At 43.3% G+C, this 18,486-nt stretch overlaps 1 protein-coding gene across 4 annotated transcripts in view; it reads left to right on the plus strand.

Annotated features, from left to right (window-relative positions):
- STX8 (syntaxin 8) overlaps positions 1–18,486 on the plus strand; it is a 272,833-nt gene that overhangs the window by 76,274 nt on the left and 178,073 nt on the right. For all 4 annotated transcript variants that reach the window (XM_083148397.1, XM_083148396.1, XM_083148395.1 and 1 more), the window contains one exon: positions 17,201–17,295. In XM_083148397.1, the coding sequence (XP_083004523.1) occupies positions 17,225–17,295 (71 nt within the window). In that variant the 5' untranslated portion in view covers positions 17,201–17,224. The remainder of the gene's footprint in view (positions 1–17,200; positions 17,296–18,486) is intronic.

The raw sequence follows: 18,486 nt of genomic DNA on the forward strand, positions 1-18,486 counted from the left end.
CGCTCTGGTACGGCCAGTGTTTTCTGGTGAGAGAACACTGGCGGTTACTCGTGTGACATGGAAGGAAAGAAAACCACATATAGTGTGATACCCTTAGGTATGGTTTCTAGCACAAATGGATTCTATATGTTGACACTAGAAAAGGATCCGTGTTAAATGGCATATTACCAGTAGAAATGCTTGACCCGGTAATTTGCCTGGCAGTGTGAACGGAGTATTGCACAGCTATTTGCATGCTGAGATAATCAAATCAGTGCAACTAATCTCTTCATGTCGATATTCTTATGAATTATGGCACAGACCACAATTTACCTTTTTTATAAATGTTGTTTCAAATACATTTTTACCTTATTTATGGAAAGAATAAGGATGAGCACATTTATTTTCTTACATAGTTTATCTAATAAGAAAAGTGAAATTATGGTCAGTCTAGTCAATCGCTTCCCAGGAAATAATGGTTTATTACACTACACAGGAATTTGTTTAATAAAAAAGAATAAAATTGGTTTTATAGGTTGCAATTATTTTCCTTGTTCTATACTTGTTTCGGTCATTCACAGAAAGGGAAGTTGTGCAGTTTCCAATGTATCATATGGCAATGTGGAAATCAGACTATAAACATGTATGAAATCTTCTATTTTTAGCGCTTCCAAAACATGTGTACACTTTCCTAGAATAGTGTCTATCAGGCATATGATTACATTTGTTCTGATGTATTCTGTTATGAAGGAACATAACCCTGTAATTACTGCAGCAGCTTTTGTATTGCAAACAGTTGCTCATTAGTCCGGGGTGCTTGTTCCTTCAAAGTTTTTTTTTTTTTTTTCAATACAGACTTTCCCGGTACATAAACATGATTCTCTTTTTCCACACAACAACTCCTCTGACGCTCACTGTAAATACTTGTAGTTACCTGGGTTTCATATTGCAGATATCGTAAATGTCAAATATTGTTGAACACTGTAACTGTTATGCTGTGAACAGGGTCTTTCTGGGGGGGTCATTCTGAATTAATCGCTCCCCTGCACGTTCGCACGGGGCAGCAATGTTTTCCATTTGCGCGTACGCATACTTATATATGCACATGTGCAGGTTCCCTGGGCGAACAGACTCTGTGTCTTGTATAGTCGCCGAACCGTTCACACGTGACAGTGCTGGTGTGGGGCGATGGGCCAGGGTGTCACCCATGAAATCACTGGGTGTTCCCATGGGATAACAGATGGGAGAAGGTGGGCAGGTGGCTGACGTGACATGTCCGCAGCCCGCCCTGTCTTCGGGCAGGCCCACCCGAATATAAGTAAGTCTCCACTGACATACTTGTGTGGCCTGAAGAAATCATTTGATGTACGGCGACCATCGAATGATTTCTCCGCCAGCGGGACATGCGAAGGGTTGTGTCTTTGTGACACATCCCCTCGTATGGTTGCGAGGGGATACGAGCGGGGGGCAGTGAGGAGTGCCTTCTGGGATTCATAGACACATGTTGACCTAATGACTGTCTAACAACTTGCTGGTGACCTAATGACCGTATCCCTTTTGAAGTAAAAAATTTAATAAAATAAAAATTAAATATATATTAATGTGCTTCTAGCACATGTATAAAAATAGCATGCCCCTTCACAGAAAAAAAAAATCAGATTTTTTGACACAAAAAAAAAAAACCCCTTTATTTCAAAAGATCACTTTCCAGTTCACCTTAAAAAGATGTCGAATGCAAAATGGTGAATCATGGCAAAAATCAGGGAGAAAGCAAATCGCCATCCTAGCATTGAATACACTCTTGGCGAATCCCAGTGAAAACCCCATTGAAATACACCAGCGAATTGCAGCGAGCATGAAACGGAGAACTGGCCGGCATTCACTGTTCGCTTTTGGCGAACAGTGAACATTGAATAGGGTGAATCATATTTTCAGTGAAAAAAATTCACAACATGGAGTGAAAACAGCCCGATTCGCTGAAAAAAATGGTGAATCAGAGCATTGAATACTGGCCTATGTCGACAATCAGAGGTCTATTCAATTAACCCACCCCCACATGTGGAAGGACGAGTTACCATTCCAATGATGAAGAAACGCTGGCAACCAAAAATGTGCTAGGATTGTGTAACTTTTCCATTCACTGAGCAACTAGTGTCACATGGGGTGTAGATAAGAATCTGTTACCATAGAGCAATGGTTTTCAACTCCAGTCCTCAAGTTATGTTTTAAGGGTTTGTTGTACAGGTAACTGAACTATTATACTGGATCAGTCATTTTTCCAAATGATTCCACAAACCTGATTCTGAAACATGACCTTCTGGGGGTTATTAGGGGACTGGAATTAAGAACCACTGATATAATTACATATTCTAGATGTATACTTGTGTACATAGACTGGTATCCAATTACTATTGGTTGAGGCACCCAAAGCACAATCCCCCATAAGTGGTATGTATCAGGGTTAATTGGATAGAACCGGGAGAACCTGTTAGCAGCTGTAAATGACCGCAGTGATACTGGCCATAGACTTTTAAATTCTCAGACTGTTATCAAGAAGTTTTTGGGTACATCTGGTTTGTGCCGTGTCCTGCACTGCGCATGTACAGTCCACTCACCATCGTAGCTGTACACAGAGCTCTAGCTAGACTTTTGGCTGCTCTGGGCCAGAAACAGCATTAGTGCCCCCTTCACCATCCCCATTTCACATTTAAATGGGTGTGGGACAACGGGTAGACAGCAAAAAGCCGCCAACCATTAGGTCGACAAACAAGAATGTCAACATGCAAAATGGTAGACAGTCAAAAGGTCAACATGGGGTTTTAAACATTTTGTTGTTCAAAATGTCAGCAGTCAACATGGACACTAAAACACAGCACCGCGTTCCCTCGCATGGCTCGCTACGCTCACTATTTTATTCTCCCACCACGCCCTAGTGGATGGTAGGGCATGACATGCTTGCTGCAAAAAAAGTGAAAAACCCCAGGTCGACCTTTTGGCAGGTCGACCTTTTGGCAGGTCGACCTTTTGGCAGGTCGACCTTTTGGCAGGTCGACCTTTTGGCAGGTCGACCTTTTGGCAGGTCGACCTTTTGGCAGGTCGACCTTTTGGCAGGTCGACCTTTTTTTGGTGTCTACCCTTTGTCCTGATACCATTTAAATTTAATCTATTTGTAGAACATATGTACTGTCAATACACCACAAGAGATGGGTGTGGACACCTATTATCTTATTAATTATTTTGTGAACTTAAGCCCTGTACACATGCATCGATTTTTCACTATTTTCGATTTGATTTTGCTTATAGAAGCAAAATCGAATCGAATCCTAAACGAAATCGAATGTTTATTGTGTCACTTTCGATCTACATTCGATTCGCACTCCTGTTTTCACAAAAACGAACAGAAAAATCTACTGTGCAGCCAAGGAAATATCAAAATCGATCTAGTAAATCGAATGTGTACAATGTACCATGAATGTATATCGAATTCGATATCGAATGCAAAAGTACAGATCTTATGCCAAATAGAATGGAAAGATCTAATGCCAGATCTAATAGAAAATCTAATCTAACATTGAATCAAAAGCAAATCGATGTGTGTGTGTGTGTGTGCACAGCTTAACAATGTAGGAGCCATTTGTCATTTAGTTACTGTACATTGGCCTTTTTCATAGCCATAGCCAGGCTCTGTCACATTGAGAGGCAAGGAACCTTCTTAAGTCACGTCCTCTTTTATTTAATAAACACATTTTTTAAAACACTGTCACACCCGGGCACCAAACCTATCACGTCTCAACAATTGCAGGCAGACACCTTACTAATAGAGCTTAGAGCAGACAAGGCCAAACTGTGGCCCTCCAGCTGTTGTGAAACTACACATCCCAGCATGCCTTGCCATAGTTTTAGTATTCCCTAATAGCAAAACTGTGGCAAGGCATGATGGGACTTTCACAACAGCTGGAGGGCCATACTTTAGACATGCCTGGCTTTAGAGCAAGCAAATTCTAACTATATGAAGCTTGTAATTGTCCGTAATAAACTATTGCAACTAGGCAGATCTGTATAGTGTGCAAATTTCTCTATTTATTTATTTATTAACAGTTTCTTATATAGCGCAACATATTCCAATGCACTTTACAAAGGAGACAGTGATACAACAAACAGGGTATTTACAGAGAGTCAAAATGTAGGAGGGCCCTGCTCGCAAGCTTACAATCTATAGATATGGTTAAGGCCTTTCACTGCAATGTGAGACAGTGTTGAGAGGGTTATGGGTTCTAGTCACAAGTGTGACAGTAATTTAAACTGTTAAATGTGACTGAAGGTTATTAGATATAGGAGAGAATAGGGGTGGCAAAGAGATATCCAGAATCCAAGAGGAAGGGAAGTGACAGTGATTTAAGTAGAAGACGGACAGGTACTGCCAGTGTCCCGTGCCACAGCACACATGCTCTGTGCCACAGCACATGCCGCATGATTCCGTCCTTTTAGAAGGAAAAGTTTTTTTTACAGTCCGAGCAATAAAGGTATGGAATACTCTTCCAGAAAAGGTGCTGATGGCAGACACATTGAACACATAACATCCAGGGGTACAACTAATCACTATTTAGACATAGTTGGAAGAGATGGTAATACTAAACGGGGATTTGACATCTAGGGGTCGATCCTATTATGTGCAAATCATCACGGCATCGGGCGCAGTTTATGGCGGGCTGAATTTGCTTATAAGTGCTCCCACCTCCATAGGGAAGCGAGCAATTGTAAACTAATTCAGCCTTGCAAAGGGTGCGAGATTCGGGTGCTGTTTTCAGCGTTAAAGTGGCACACAAACTGCATCTCGCACCCTTCGGCGATAATAGGATCGACCCCTTAGTATATATCACCTAGCGAGTCCGCGTACAAGGTTGAACTTGATGGACGCAAGTTTTTTTTTCAACCTCCGCTACTATGTAGCCATCCTAGTTGCCTGCAACTTTTTAGGTGTGTCAGGAAGAAACGCAGGGGTGTCCAGCTTTTTTCAGGGAGGATATGGGACTCGCACCAGCCTTGATCAGCCTATTTCTATTGCACACTTGTGGAAGGGTGAGGGTTATGCACAGATTGCACACACACACTGGAAAAATCGTTTATCCCTTCCAAGTCTAACGTCTAGCCAGGCTCAACATCCCTAGCGCTAGTAGCAGATACAATGGTGAGACACTTTAAAATAAGAACATTACCATCATTCAAGATTCAATCTAGACCATTCTTTAATAAAAAAAAATAAAAAAATACAAATGAAACATTTAAACCAGACTGTTTTGAATTTGGACTGCAAAAGGTTAAAGTAGTTAAAGCTGAATAAAGACATACGTCCATCAAGTTCAACCTTTGGTTAGAGGGTATAGTTTATATCCCTATTAGTAAGCCCACTTGAAGCAAAAGCTTCGAAAGCTAGTATGCTAGTGTTTGTGCGTGTGTGAGAAAGAGATGTAGTTTCACTCTCTGCCAGCAGATGGCAGTGTTTCGGAGATTCACGGAAACTATATATATATATATATATATATAGATATAGATATAGATATAGATATAGATATAGATATAGATAGATATATATATATATATATATAGATAGATAGATAGATAGATGATATATAAATTGTGTATTCTGGTTTAATGTAGGCCAATTTCTGATTACTGGTTGTACCCTTGGATGTTGTTAACCATTAGATGTTGCCCACCTCTCAAGGAAGAGCATTCTATAATTTAACTGCCCTTACCGTAAAAAAGCTTTTCAGTCTAAGGGCAGTATTCAATGCTCTGCATTTACCGGTTTTTTTTCGGTGAATCAAGCTTTTTTCACTGAAAATCTGATTCACCCTATTCAATGTTCACTGCTCGCCGAAAGTGAACAGTGAATGCCGGCCAGTTCTCCGTTTCATGCTCGCTGCAATTCGCTGGTGTATTTCAATGGGGTTTTCACTGGGATTCGCTGAGAGTGCGTTCAATGCTAGGATGGGGAACTGCTTTCAGCATGATTTTCACCATGATTCACAGTTTTGCATTCGACATCTTTTTAAAGGTGAACTGGAAAGTGATCTTTTAATATACTGTAAAGGTTTTTTTTTTTTTTTTTTTTTTTTTGTGATGGGGCATGCTATTTTTATTCATGTGCTTGAAGCACATGAATATATGTTTTTTAATTTTTATTTATTTTTTACACATTCACCAGCAGCAGTCGCTCATTACATATTCATATATTCACTTCACACTGCTCCCGCTCATTACATAGGCATGAGCGAGCGCAGTGCAGCAGCTCCCTACTCGTGTCCTCTGCCAGCTCTCCTGGCGGGGCAGCTTCTGCTGCCTGTGTCCCTGTGAGCCCTCCTTCTCCCCCACACATTCTGAGGCAGGCAGGGAGGCTTCCAGCTCCCTGCAGCGTTCACTGCATGGGTTAAAATTCGCTGTCATGGGCAGCGAGCCCCTGCGGTGTTGAATAGGGTGAAAGTGGGGCTGGGAGCGAATGCTCCAGCCCTCCGGAACCCTGCGAATGTGCAGCGAATCCTTAATTTATCATTGAACACTGCCCTAGGAGTTCGAAATCTTCTCTCCTCTAGTCTAAACGCATGCCCACGTTTCCTAGACTCCTTCCTCAAAGCAAAAAGGGTGCCTGACCATTCTTTTTATTGGTCCCTGATATATTTGTACATGTTTAGCATGTCTCCCCTTAAACATCTCTTTTCCAGCTAAAACAATTTATCCAGTCTATCTTAATAACTTAAATTCTCCATCTCTTTGTTACTCTTCTCTGGACTGTGATGTCCTTTTTGTACCATGGAGCCCAGAATTGTACTGTACATTGCAGATGTGGTCTAACCAATGCCTTGTAAAGTGGCATAATTACATTTAAGACCTAGTCTCTATGCCCCTTCTCCCTTCTTTGCTTTCAGCAATTTTATATATTTGTTCAGGAAATTAAATTAATCCATTTGCATTTTCAGTGTCTGATATCAAGCAAGTAAGAGCAATTTGAGTATTAGCTATGCCTTAACATGCTGTTGAATCAGAATTTTATATACTACAGAATGTCTTCTCTGTGCAGCTCAGGGTTAGTTCATTTGTTTGCCCACAGAAGGACACAAGACACACATTTGCTTCTACTGTAAACAACTGTCCTTAAAGATACGCATGAGAAGACAGGCTTGAGTGTTTGTGGTCACAACAATGGCTACTGACCCTGTTGTTTAGTCATATTCTGTGTGGAAATTCTAGATGAGAAACTGGTGTTTTTATTGCAGCGTTGTTTTTCCACTTCGTTTTTCCACAGTATGTTTTTTGTTTTCAGTAACTAAAGTCAGTAAAACTGTTTTTTATTATGTAGTGTAGATGGTGGTGTCATTGTTTTTCTGTTTGATTGTACTATTCACTAGTCTTCAGGCACTTTGTTAAGGTGCTTACGTGAGGTAAGCCATAAACATGGTTGTATACGGTAATAACTATTCTGTAAAATATGCACATAAGTTTGATTGCAGCGACAAACTGAAGGCTATTTGGCTTTCTATACTTTTGCTGGGTATAGGGTAATGCCATCTCAAGATGGTGTTACCTTTTGGATAAAAAGCTGACTTTGTGGATGGCGGTGAGCCCCCCAAATTTTGATTTCTCTGGTATTTACCTTTTTAGCAAATAGAGAAGAGCCCTTTTTCTGTTTTGAAGAATATTATGTTAAACCTGGAAAACCAATGTCTGTCTTACCAGCATCTGTGATAATTGTCAGTAGTGATGGTGTATTTTTGAGGGCTCAAGGCTGAGGGAGAGGTTACGTGTAGTAGAAGGTCGCTGGTAATGAGACGTGACCAAGAAAAACAAGATGATGATAATGCTGTGTAGTATGCAGTGTCCTAGTGTTCGGTAGCACAGTTTTTTTTAAATTACATATATATTCATGTGCTGAAAGCACATGAATAAAAATAGCATGCCCCTTCACATAATAAAATTCCTGATTTTTTTTTTTACACCAAATTTAGAAAAATAAAACCTTTATTTTAAAAGTTCACATTCCAGTTCACCATGAAATGATGGCGATTGCTACACGGTGACACACAGCGAAAATCACTTAGAAAGCAATTTGCCAACTGATCATTGAATACACTCACGGCGAATCACATTGAAAAACCACAGCGAATTGTGGTGACTATCAGACGGTTAATTGTCCATCATTCACTGTTCACCATCGGCAAATATTGGACGTTGAATAGGGTGAGTCACTTTTTCAGTAAAAAGATCACCTTCGAGCACGAAAATAGCACACATTCGCCGTAGAACATGGCGAATCAGCCTCATTGAATACTGCCCAAGGAGTCTGAAAAGTCTGTTGAATTGTCTGTTATTTTAGACTCCTCCCATCATTTAGTGCTTTCACAATGCTGCCATGTATGTGCTGTTTGCTGACTACACATGTGATGTGATGACCTTCTGCAGTAACTTGCTGGGGTCCTGTTATTATTTTTATTGTCTGATGGGGTCCCAGAGCAAAATAGAGATTATATAGATCAGGGGTCCTCAAACTAACTACTCACTTCTGAGGTAAAGTTTCGCAATTGACCATTAGAGGCCACTCGACAGACCAAATTATTCCTTTTGTGTGCTAAAAGATGTCATAACAGAAAGTTAAAACAATTTATGCAGGGAAGCCTGCAATATGGATACTCTTTGAAAAAGCTCAGATTGGAGCGAAACTAGTTAGAGGATCCTGGCACCCGTGGAGAGGAGTTACTTTTTCCTGTGAAGTCCACCATTGTTGTCCCATGCGCTTATACTCACTGTCAATTCCGCCAGAGACATCAATTATACGGGCGGTTACTACACGGACACCGTGTTCCAGCTTTGTTGTTAACATCAACTGTGCAGCGGGTGAGAGACGCAGCACAGTACGCCCCACGGACACACCGCACTAGCCGGAGGTGAGACCACCCACTGCTGCAGGTGAGAGACGCAGCAGTACTGGACTAAGATCACACTGCTGGTTTTCAGGTGGTTCTCTTACCCGGCAATTAATCTTGTATTCACTGCAAACTAGCAGGTAGCAGCACTGGGGGCAGTGAATACCTCACGGAATCGTCCCTCAGTCTCCCTGCATTTTCCATCTTGCTACAAAATATTTACTGGAGTCCGTGAGTATCACACATGTGGAAACATTATCCCTGCTAAATAACCAAATACGCTTGGAGACCGATTAGTTTATTGGCAACTTGGTGGACAACCTATATTCATATATGGAATTTGAATAAAATTCCGGGGACATTCATTTTTATCATATATACATTTTTATGCATATATTTTTCGCATTATTTATTTTTATATATATATTTTTGATTTTATTTATTTTCATTAATTATGTTATAGCTTTCATATAAACAAACAGAAATAGGTGGCCACCTAAATTTATATGAGCATTGTTCATTTATTTATCTAATATTCATTAATATTTTATATTGTGTGAAAATTGTTCAGTATTGATATGTTTTATAAATGAGATTTTCTACAAATCATTAAATAATCATTTATTAAAAATTGTGTGGAACGGTGACTCAGCCATATTGCACTCTATACAGACAATAGCGCAGACACTGGGATCTTTATTTCTTTCAATTTATGCAGGGACACTGATCTGTTTCACACTTTCTGGATATGGAGAGAGGGAAACTGTGAAGAGATTGGAGGTGGGAGCAGATAAGGGTGGGGTGGAGACTTTGTAAGCTAAAAAGACAGCTAAAAAGTGTAAGTACATAGCAGAAGCCACTTTTAACTAGATTGAGATAATGTTTTGAGCAAATCAAATTTTTTTTTTCATAAATTGGGCTTTTTATGCTCACAAAACTATTTTTACTATCATTCAAATGGGATACTGAGGTCTCAATACACTGGGGAATAGAGGTCATCCGACAGGAGACAGGCACATAACTTTCTTCAACCAGGGTGTGCTGGCTCCTCCCTTCTACTTCCCCTTACTAGGCAGTTTTAGAAAATGTGCCCTCAGGAGAGGATGCACACTCCTGGAGCTCCAGAGGGTTTTTCTTCAATTTATTTTAATGTATTATTTTAATGTATTATTTTGGGGTTGCTGTTTGTGCTACACAGCTTCCCTGCTTCGAGGGAAGCTGGGGGAAGGGACAACATTAGTATAGCCCAGGCGCCATTAGATGGGCGGGGCTTAGATCAGAGCGGGACCAGAGCCTTTAAGCACGCCTATACACTGCTTCCTGATTCTTCTCATGCTGTGGGCACCATTACAGCAGCAGAAATTCACTCCTCCTCAGCGGTGCAGCCTTGGGAGAGAGAGATTCTGATAGCAGAGACAGCAAGTATAGCGCTGTACAGCTCTTCTGTTTGCCTAACAGCCACTTGTGTGCATATATATATTGTATATACATGCCTTTTATTACCAGTCCTTCTATCTAGGGGACTAGGTTGCAGGGTGCTGGTGTCCCCATATACCTCTGAGTTTCCCCCCACTGCTAATTAAGCATTGTGCACATTATACAGATATATTGACAGAGCAAACACATAGCTACTATCTGTCTGACACTATCTTGGTTGTATACTAGTGTGGTTGAAGTGTGTAAAGGGGGTGATTTTTCTCCAAAATGGTGAGAAAAATAACTTGTATGATTTGCAGCAACAAGTTTGCTCCAAGTTCTACATCACAAGTCGCTTGTGAGCAATGTATGTCACCACAGCTCAGCAGTGTCCACAACTCCACAACAGCAGTGTCTCCACAACTTAGCGGTATTTCACAGGGTGAAACTCAAGAGCCCTCATGGGCCAGCAGCATGAAAGCTATGCTGGAGACTGTATCATCAGAGTTTGCAGCAAATACATTAGACCAAGCAGGTGCAGCAGGATTTGTCTGTGCTTACTGCAAGGGTTGATGTTCTCTCACCTATGCCAGGGGTGTCCAGTAAACGGGCACTGACTGCCATTTCCCCTGACTCTGAGATAGAGGAGGGTGAGGATAATGGCGAGGAGGAGGAGATTGAAGAGGACTTTCAGTGGTCACAGCCTCTTATTCAGTGCACAGAGAATCTAATCCTAGCCATTAGAGAGGTATTTAATTTACCTCTGCCCGCTTCTTCAGAGGGGGATCCCTTCTTTGTCTCTCATAGGAGACAGGATGTAGCGTTCCCAGAGCAGTCTGACTTGAAGGAGGTATTCAAAGCAGCCTGGAAAAATCCTGAAAAACGCTTCCAAGTATCTAAACGAGGAACCCCTAATAGTGGACGCTTCGGTGTCCCTCCTATCTAAAAAGGTAGTGCTCCCTGTCCCGGGGACTTCTACCTTAAAAGATATGGTCGACAGGAAACTGGATGGCACAGTTAAGGCTATATACACGGCCAGTGGCGCGTCTCAACGCCCAGTGCTCGCTAGTTGCTGGATGGCTAAGGCCGTATTTACATGGGCCAACCAGATCCAAGATGTTGGACGACATGGATGTAGCCACAGTAGCTGAAAAACTGAGTCACATCCAAGACACAGCAAAAATGTTGTGTGAGGCACAAAAAAGATTAGTCGCCATTAATGCATGTAACTCAGCCATGGCTGTGTCGGCCCACCGGGCCTCATCGTTACGGCTGTGGGTCGCTGTTGCGGACTCCAAGCGCAGTGTGGAGAGTCTGTCCTTCTTGGGGGACAGCTTATTTGGGAGTGAATTAGACTACTTCATTTGCAAGGCTTCGGCCGGCAAGTCCACCTTTCTCCTGTCGGCTTCCACACCGGTAAGATGCCAAGCAGTCCTTTCGGACCTCTAAGTTTTGGCTTAAGGCCAAAGGTGGCTCAAACGGGGACTCTAAAATATTGGCAACCACACTATCCAATCTGGACTTGGTAAATATCTGCTGCAGATTTTTTATTTTAAAACTCTTTATGCAATTGCATTGAAGTGATTTTTAGAGTACATATATATATTTTACTCTCTTGCATGCATGTAAAGCTATTGTTATGTCTTTTTGTGAATTGTGATATGTTATGTGTATTGTTGAATAAATTATTCTTGCGGTGGGGGCTCGGCTGAAATATTTCAGCCACGTGTGGGATGCTTCATCCCTCGACCCGTGGGTCAGGGATATTATTTCACACGGTTACAAGCTGGAGTTCTAAAGACCACCCCCTCAAAAGTTTTTCAGGTTGGGACTCCCAGCAGCTGCGAAGGATCGCAGGATCCTCAGGCAAGCGGTGCAAAAATTGGTACATGCTCAAGTAATTATACCTGTACCGGCACTGGAGTGGAGCCAAGGATACAGATGTAGCACCTCTCGCTATTGCAGGGGATACCTGAAGATTCGCCAGCCGCCATCCCCTGCCAGCCGCAGTAAGGGGCTCCCCCCGGGTCCCTGCCGCCTCGCCGAGGGTTGCCCTGGGTCCCCGCCACCTTTCCGCCCCCCCCCTAACCCTGTCCGTCTCCCTGAAGTGGAGACGGACAGGGTTCCCGTCCCCCCGCCGACGGGAAACTGAGACGCGCGTGCGTGTGAGACGCACGCGCGTCTCATTCAGATGAAGCGCCTCTCCGCCGGTGATCGCCAGCGGACAGATTCTGGCGATCCCGGAGCAGAGAGGCGCTCCATCTGTACCTCTCCAACCTGTTTGTGGTACCGAAGCCAGACGGCTCAGTTAGACCGAATCTCAATTTAAAATCCTTGAACCCTTATCTTAAGGTCTTCAAGTTTTGCATGGAATCCTTAAGGGCAGTCATTGCAGGGTTGGAAGAGGGAGAATTCCTGGTGTCCATCGACGTGAAAGATGCCTATCTTCACGTACCGGTGTGGGGACCACACCAGGCGTACTTAAGGTTTGCTATACTGGACGAGCAGTTCTAGTTTCATGCTCTACCGTTTGGCCTGTCCACCGCTCCATGCGTCTTCACCAAGGTGATGGCAGAAATGATGTTCCTTCTGAGGACTCAGGGGATAAACATAATTCCATATCTGGACGACCTGCTCTTGAAGGCGGAGTCAGAGACGAGCCTTCAGAGGGTGATAGAGACTACCAGACGTGTAGTCCACGGGTGGATTCTGAACATACCCAAGTCCTCTCTAGTGCCGACCCAGCGTCTCCAATTCTTGGGGATGATATTGGACACGTGGAGAGGAGGGTGTTTCTCCCAGTGGAAAAGATCGCCGCACTCCAGCAGTTGCTGTTGGAGGTGCTGACCCCAGAGAAGGCGTCAGTTTACCTGTGTATCAGGTTGATGGGAAAGATGGTGGCCTCATTCGAGGCACTCCAGTTTGGGATATTCCACTCCAGAGTGCTCCAGTGGGACCTATTGAGCAAGTGGTCCAGATCACACGTCCACATGCACAGGTTAATCCGCCTGTCAGCGAAGGCAAGACTGTCTCTGCAGTGGTGGCTCCATTCTCCAAACCTCCTTGCGGGATGGAGATTCGGAATCGGGGACTGGATTTTGTTAACAACAGATGCCAGCCTCCAAGGCTGGGGGGCGGTGACTCAAGAGGTGCATTTTCAAGGAAAGTGGAATCCTTTGGAAGTGCAGCTCCATATCAGCAACTTGGAGCTGAGAGTGGTCTATTACTCTTTATTACAGGCTCATTTCCTCTTGGAACATCGGGCGATCCAGGTCCAATCGGACAACACAACGACAGTTGCGTATATAAATCGGCAAGGATGGACAAAGAGCAGGACCTGCATGAGGGAAGCCTCCAAGATCCTTGCCTGGACAGAGCTTCATGCAGTAGCGATTTCAGCTATCTTCATCCCCGGGGTGGACAACTGGGAAACGGACTTTCTCAGCTGCCACGACCTTCACCCCGGGGAATGGGGGCTACATACCCAGGTGTTCGCAAGCATTGTAGATCTGTGGGGAGTACCACAGATAGAACTGATGGCCTCCAGAGTCAACAAGAAGGTCGACAGATACTGGCCGAGGACAAGAGATCCCCAGGCAGAGGCGGTGGATGCTCTGACTGTGATGTGGTCGTATGATCTGGTGTACCTGTTCCCCCTTCTCCCGTTGTGTTACAAAGAATCCGAAGCCAAAGGGTGCAGGCAATTCTAATAGCCCCAGACTGGCATCGGAGGGCGTGGTACGCAAGTCTGCAAAATCATGCTAGTTGAAGATCCGTGGTGACTGCCTCTCAGAAGGGATCTTCTGGTTCAAGGCCCCTTCGTCTACCAGGACTTCGGACGGCTTCGTCTAATGGCCTGGAGGTTGAGTGGCAGATCTTAGCTCTAAAGGGGTTTCATTCCTCAGTTATTGCTACTATGACCCAGGCCAGGAAATCGGTGACTGCGTCACACTACCACAAGATTTGGCGTAGATACGTGGCATGGTGTGAAATAAAATTAGTTTTCCACCAGCGGACTTCAAACTGGAACGATTCCTGTGTTTTTGCAGGTAGGTCTAGACTTGGGCCTCCGTCTGGGGTCCTTAAAAGTTCAGGTGTCGGCTCTTTCTATCTTCTTCCAGAAGAAGTTGGCTGCATTTCCTGAAGGCCAGACATTATTACAAGGTGCTCTACGTCTACACCTTGGAACCTGGATGTGGTTCTTGCCTACCTGCAATCCTCATGGTTTGAACCATTGGATGCTACAGAATTGAAGCCCCTAACTTGGAAGACTGTGACGTTAGCTCTGGCTTCGGCCAGAAGGGTGTCTGAGCGGAATCGGGACATCTGTCAGAATGAACTTAGGTCTACAGTCATTAGGTCGACCCCACTAGGTCGACTGGCAGGAAGGTCGACCTGACTTAAGGTCGACATGGGCCAAGGTCGACATGACTTAAGGTCGAATTTGCATAAAGGTCGACATGAGGAAGGTCGACTGGTCATAAGGTCGACATGGGTTTTTCACTGTTTTTTTATCCGAATGTCGACACAGTCGACATGGACACAGTTGGCAATGAGAATCGGACCCTCGCTTCGCTCGCAATGCTTCGGGCACGGTGCCTCGCTGCGCTCGGCACACTATTTTATTCTCCCACCACGCCCTAGTGGATGGTAGGGCATGAAATACCGCCTGACGGCACATGTCGGCTCAAAAAACAGTGAAAAACCCATGTTGACCTTCCTCATGTCGACATTTATGCAAATTCGACCTTAAGTCATGTCGACCTTGGCCCATGTCGACCTTAAGTCAGGTCGACCTTCCTGCCAGTCGACCTAGTGGGGTCGACCTAATGACTGTAGACCTAAGTTCATTCTAATAGATGACCGCATCCCGTCTGAGCTGAGCGCTCTTTCATGTAAGAGCCCCGATCTGATTTTTCATCATTATAGGGCAGAGCTTAGGACGAGACAACAGTTCCTGCCGAAAGTGGTGTCAGCGTTCCATGTGGACCAGCCGATTGTGGTACCTTCCAGCTTGAGACATAAGTATATACCAGAATCCTTAGATGTGGTCAGACCTCTGCATGTTTACATCAAGAGGACTGCACATGTTCGTAAGACAGTGTCTTGTTGTGCTTTATGATGCACAAAAGAATGGCTGCCTGGCTTCAAAGCAATCAATTGTTAGGTGGATCCGATCCACCATACAACAGGCTTATGTGACAGCACAATTGCCGGTGCCGGCTTCTGTGAGAGCTCACTCCACAAGAGCGGTGGGCGCATCCTTGGGCGGTTGCTCGGCGTGTTTTGGCATTGCAGCTTTGTAGAGCTGCCACTTGGTCAGGTCAACATACCTTTGTCAAATTTTATAAGTTTGACACTGTGGCCAAGGATGATACCCAGTTTGGGCAGGCGGTATTGCAACAGGCTTCGTTCCTGCCCTTTCTGGAAGCTTTGGGACCTCCCCAATGTATTGAGACCTCGGTATCCCATATGAATGATTAGTGAAAATAGGATTTTAATACCTACCGGTAAATCCTTTTCACAGAGTTCATATGGGATACTGAGCCTCAGTGCGGTGCTCTGATTGCAATTAGTGTGATCTTGTTCCAGCTGTCCTTGCAGGTTGAGAGACAGTGGCTTTATTATGCTGTTGTACCTTACAGGTCCGTTGACCTGAGTTGGAGCATCTGAGTTTGGGGACTTTTTGCTCCCTACAAATTACTTTTGTGATTTTCAAAGGTTATTATGACACAATATCGGGGTTCACTAAATTTAGTTGAGAGTGTTGTTGTGTTTGTTGTGGTATGTTGGTGTGAATCTCACCACATTACTTGTCCATGTTAAATCCTACCTCACATACATTATACTTCCTTTGGGCACAGTGTCTTAACTGGCTAGTAAGGGGATGACCTCTATTCCCCAATGTATTGAGATTTCCGTATCCCAAATGAAAAGCATTTACCGGTAGGTATTAAAATCCTATTTTTATATAGCCCATACATTTGTGTTACTCTTTTTTTTTTTTTACTTTTTACAAATGTTTTCAAGTCCCAGAATACCACCTTTTTTGAGCGTTCAAGTATCTGTTTAATGTGGACATCCTTGCAAGCTTAGGGGAAGGTTCAGACCCTTTCGTATGGTTCCGAATTGGCCCCTTTTTAGATGGTGGTGAGTCTGCGCATATATGCACTTGTGCAGACCCCCTGTGCGAAAGCCTCCGGTGAGTATCACACTCGCTAAGGCATTTGCACAGACAGGGGAGGGAGGGGGCGACATCAGGGGAACACCCATGAAAACGCTGAGCACCCACCCCGTCTTCAGAGATCAGCGGCAGAAATAATAAAAAGTCAGTTTAGACTTTAGACGTTGACCATCTAATGATTTATCTCCCCTTCGGCCGTGTGTGAGTACAAGAACACATCCACTTGCATGCTAGCAAGGGGATGTGGGGGCGGGTGTTTGGCGTGACATACATGCTAGACTGTGAGTGTACCCGCCTAGCAAATAGGTCTGAATCAGGCCCTTATTGCAGTGCATGATAGGAGTAACAGATCCAGGGGGTTATTCTAGTTCACTCTTTCTGACAAATTCCTTCTTAGATGGACAAAACCATGTGCACCGCAGGTGGGGCAGATGTTACTTGTGCAGAGAGAATTAGATTTGGGTGGGGTTTTACTTCAAAGTGAGATCTATATTGCAGTGTAAAAATAAAGCAGCCAGTATTTACCCTGCACCCTGCACAGAAACAAAATAACTCCCCCAAATCTAACCTTTATATGGCTATTGTAAGTTATTTCTATCAAAATGCAATGTTTTTATTTTTTTTTCATTCATTTTATTCATCTTACTGCTTGTGTTTAGTTGGTGTACTCACTGAGTCTGCACATGCTCCACTATTTCCACAGATAAATATCGCTGTGAGATCTCTCATGAAAAGACTAAATGAGAATATTGGACAACTGAGGGATTCCTTACTGAGATCGGTCTCGACACGTCAGATGTATCCTTTTAATAGCAATTATCTTGTGGTTAGCTATGTCCAACAATGAGTCATTTTAGATAAATGCCGCTATTTTTTCCAACATGTTTTAAGAGTGAGCTGCTTATTTTGTTGTGATTCAAAAGCAGAAAGGACATATCAAAGTATTGCTATTTTACTTCCCCAATTAACAAGGACTAAATTAGAGGATTTAGTGGGGACATTGAAAACATGATGTAACTTCTAGCAACCAATCATATTCCAAATATCTATAATTGTTTTTCTTCACAGGATGCCACAAAGGGTCTGTAGTGCCTTTTTATAAAATGCATGTGAAGCTCCAATGCAAACCTAACAGGACATAAAGAGCCTATAACATAGAACAGGGCATAACTAAGGAAACTAATATTGATAGGGCCATTGGGCCCTTCTCATGGAGCTTACGATTTATAGGTGTAGAGTCGGTGTCTTTGTAAGAGGAGCAGAAGGATACAATTCATGTTAATAACTAACTGGTTGCTCCTATTTTCTATACACTGGCTTTCATACTACTGTATGTGCTATCTGTGGGTGGGAATCCTTATGGACATTTTTATTCACCACGTTTTGTTGCTTTTAAAAAGAGCTGAAGGTTGACTGAATCAAAAGGTTGACACAAGCATTAGGTTGATAGGAAAATGGTCAAAATGGGATTTTCATGTTTTTCTTAGCCGACAGGCGGTATTTCATGCCCTACCATCCACTAAGGTGTAGAGGGAGATTATAATAATGTGCCGAGCATAGTATAATAGTGAGCCATGCAAGGCTCACTATTATACTAGGTTGCACTGATACGGTGACCATGTCAACTTTGTCGACATAAACAAAAACACACAAAAAATCCATCAACCTTTTGACTGTTGACTTTCCCTATGTTGACCTAATGCTTGTGTTGACCTTTTTGACCCGGTCGACCTTAGGCACGTTGACCTTTTTGTCTGTCGTGCTAAGGCCTGTAGACCTTCATTCATTGACCCAGTGACCCATACCTGTGGTTGGGATGGTTTCTATAAAATGAGCTGAACTACGGATGTTATATGGTATAACATTAATGGGAAAAAATGTTTGCGTCTAAATAGTCAAAAGTCAATGCTGTATAAAATGTATTATATAACCCGCCTTTGGTTATTGTATACAATATTTAAACATAAGCCAATTATTCTTAATAAGTAA

This window comes from Crinia signifera, chromosome 6 (assembly GCF_055691185.1).
Source record: "Crinia signifera chromosome 6, ASM5569118v1, whole genome shotgun sequence".
Lineage (NCBI taxonomy): Eukaryota > Metazoa > Chordata > Amphibia > Anura > Myobatrachidae > Crinia > Crinia signifera.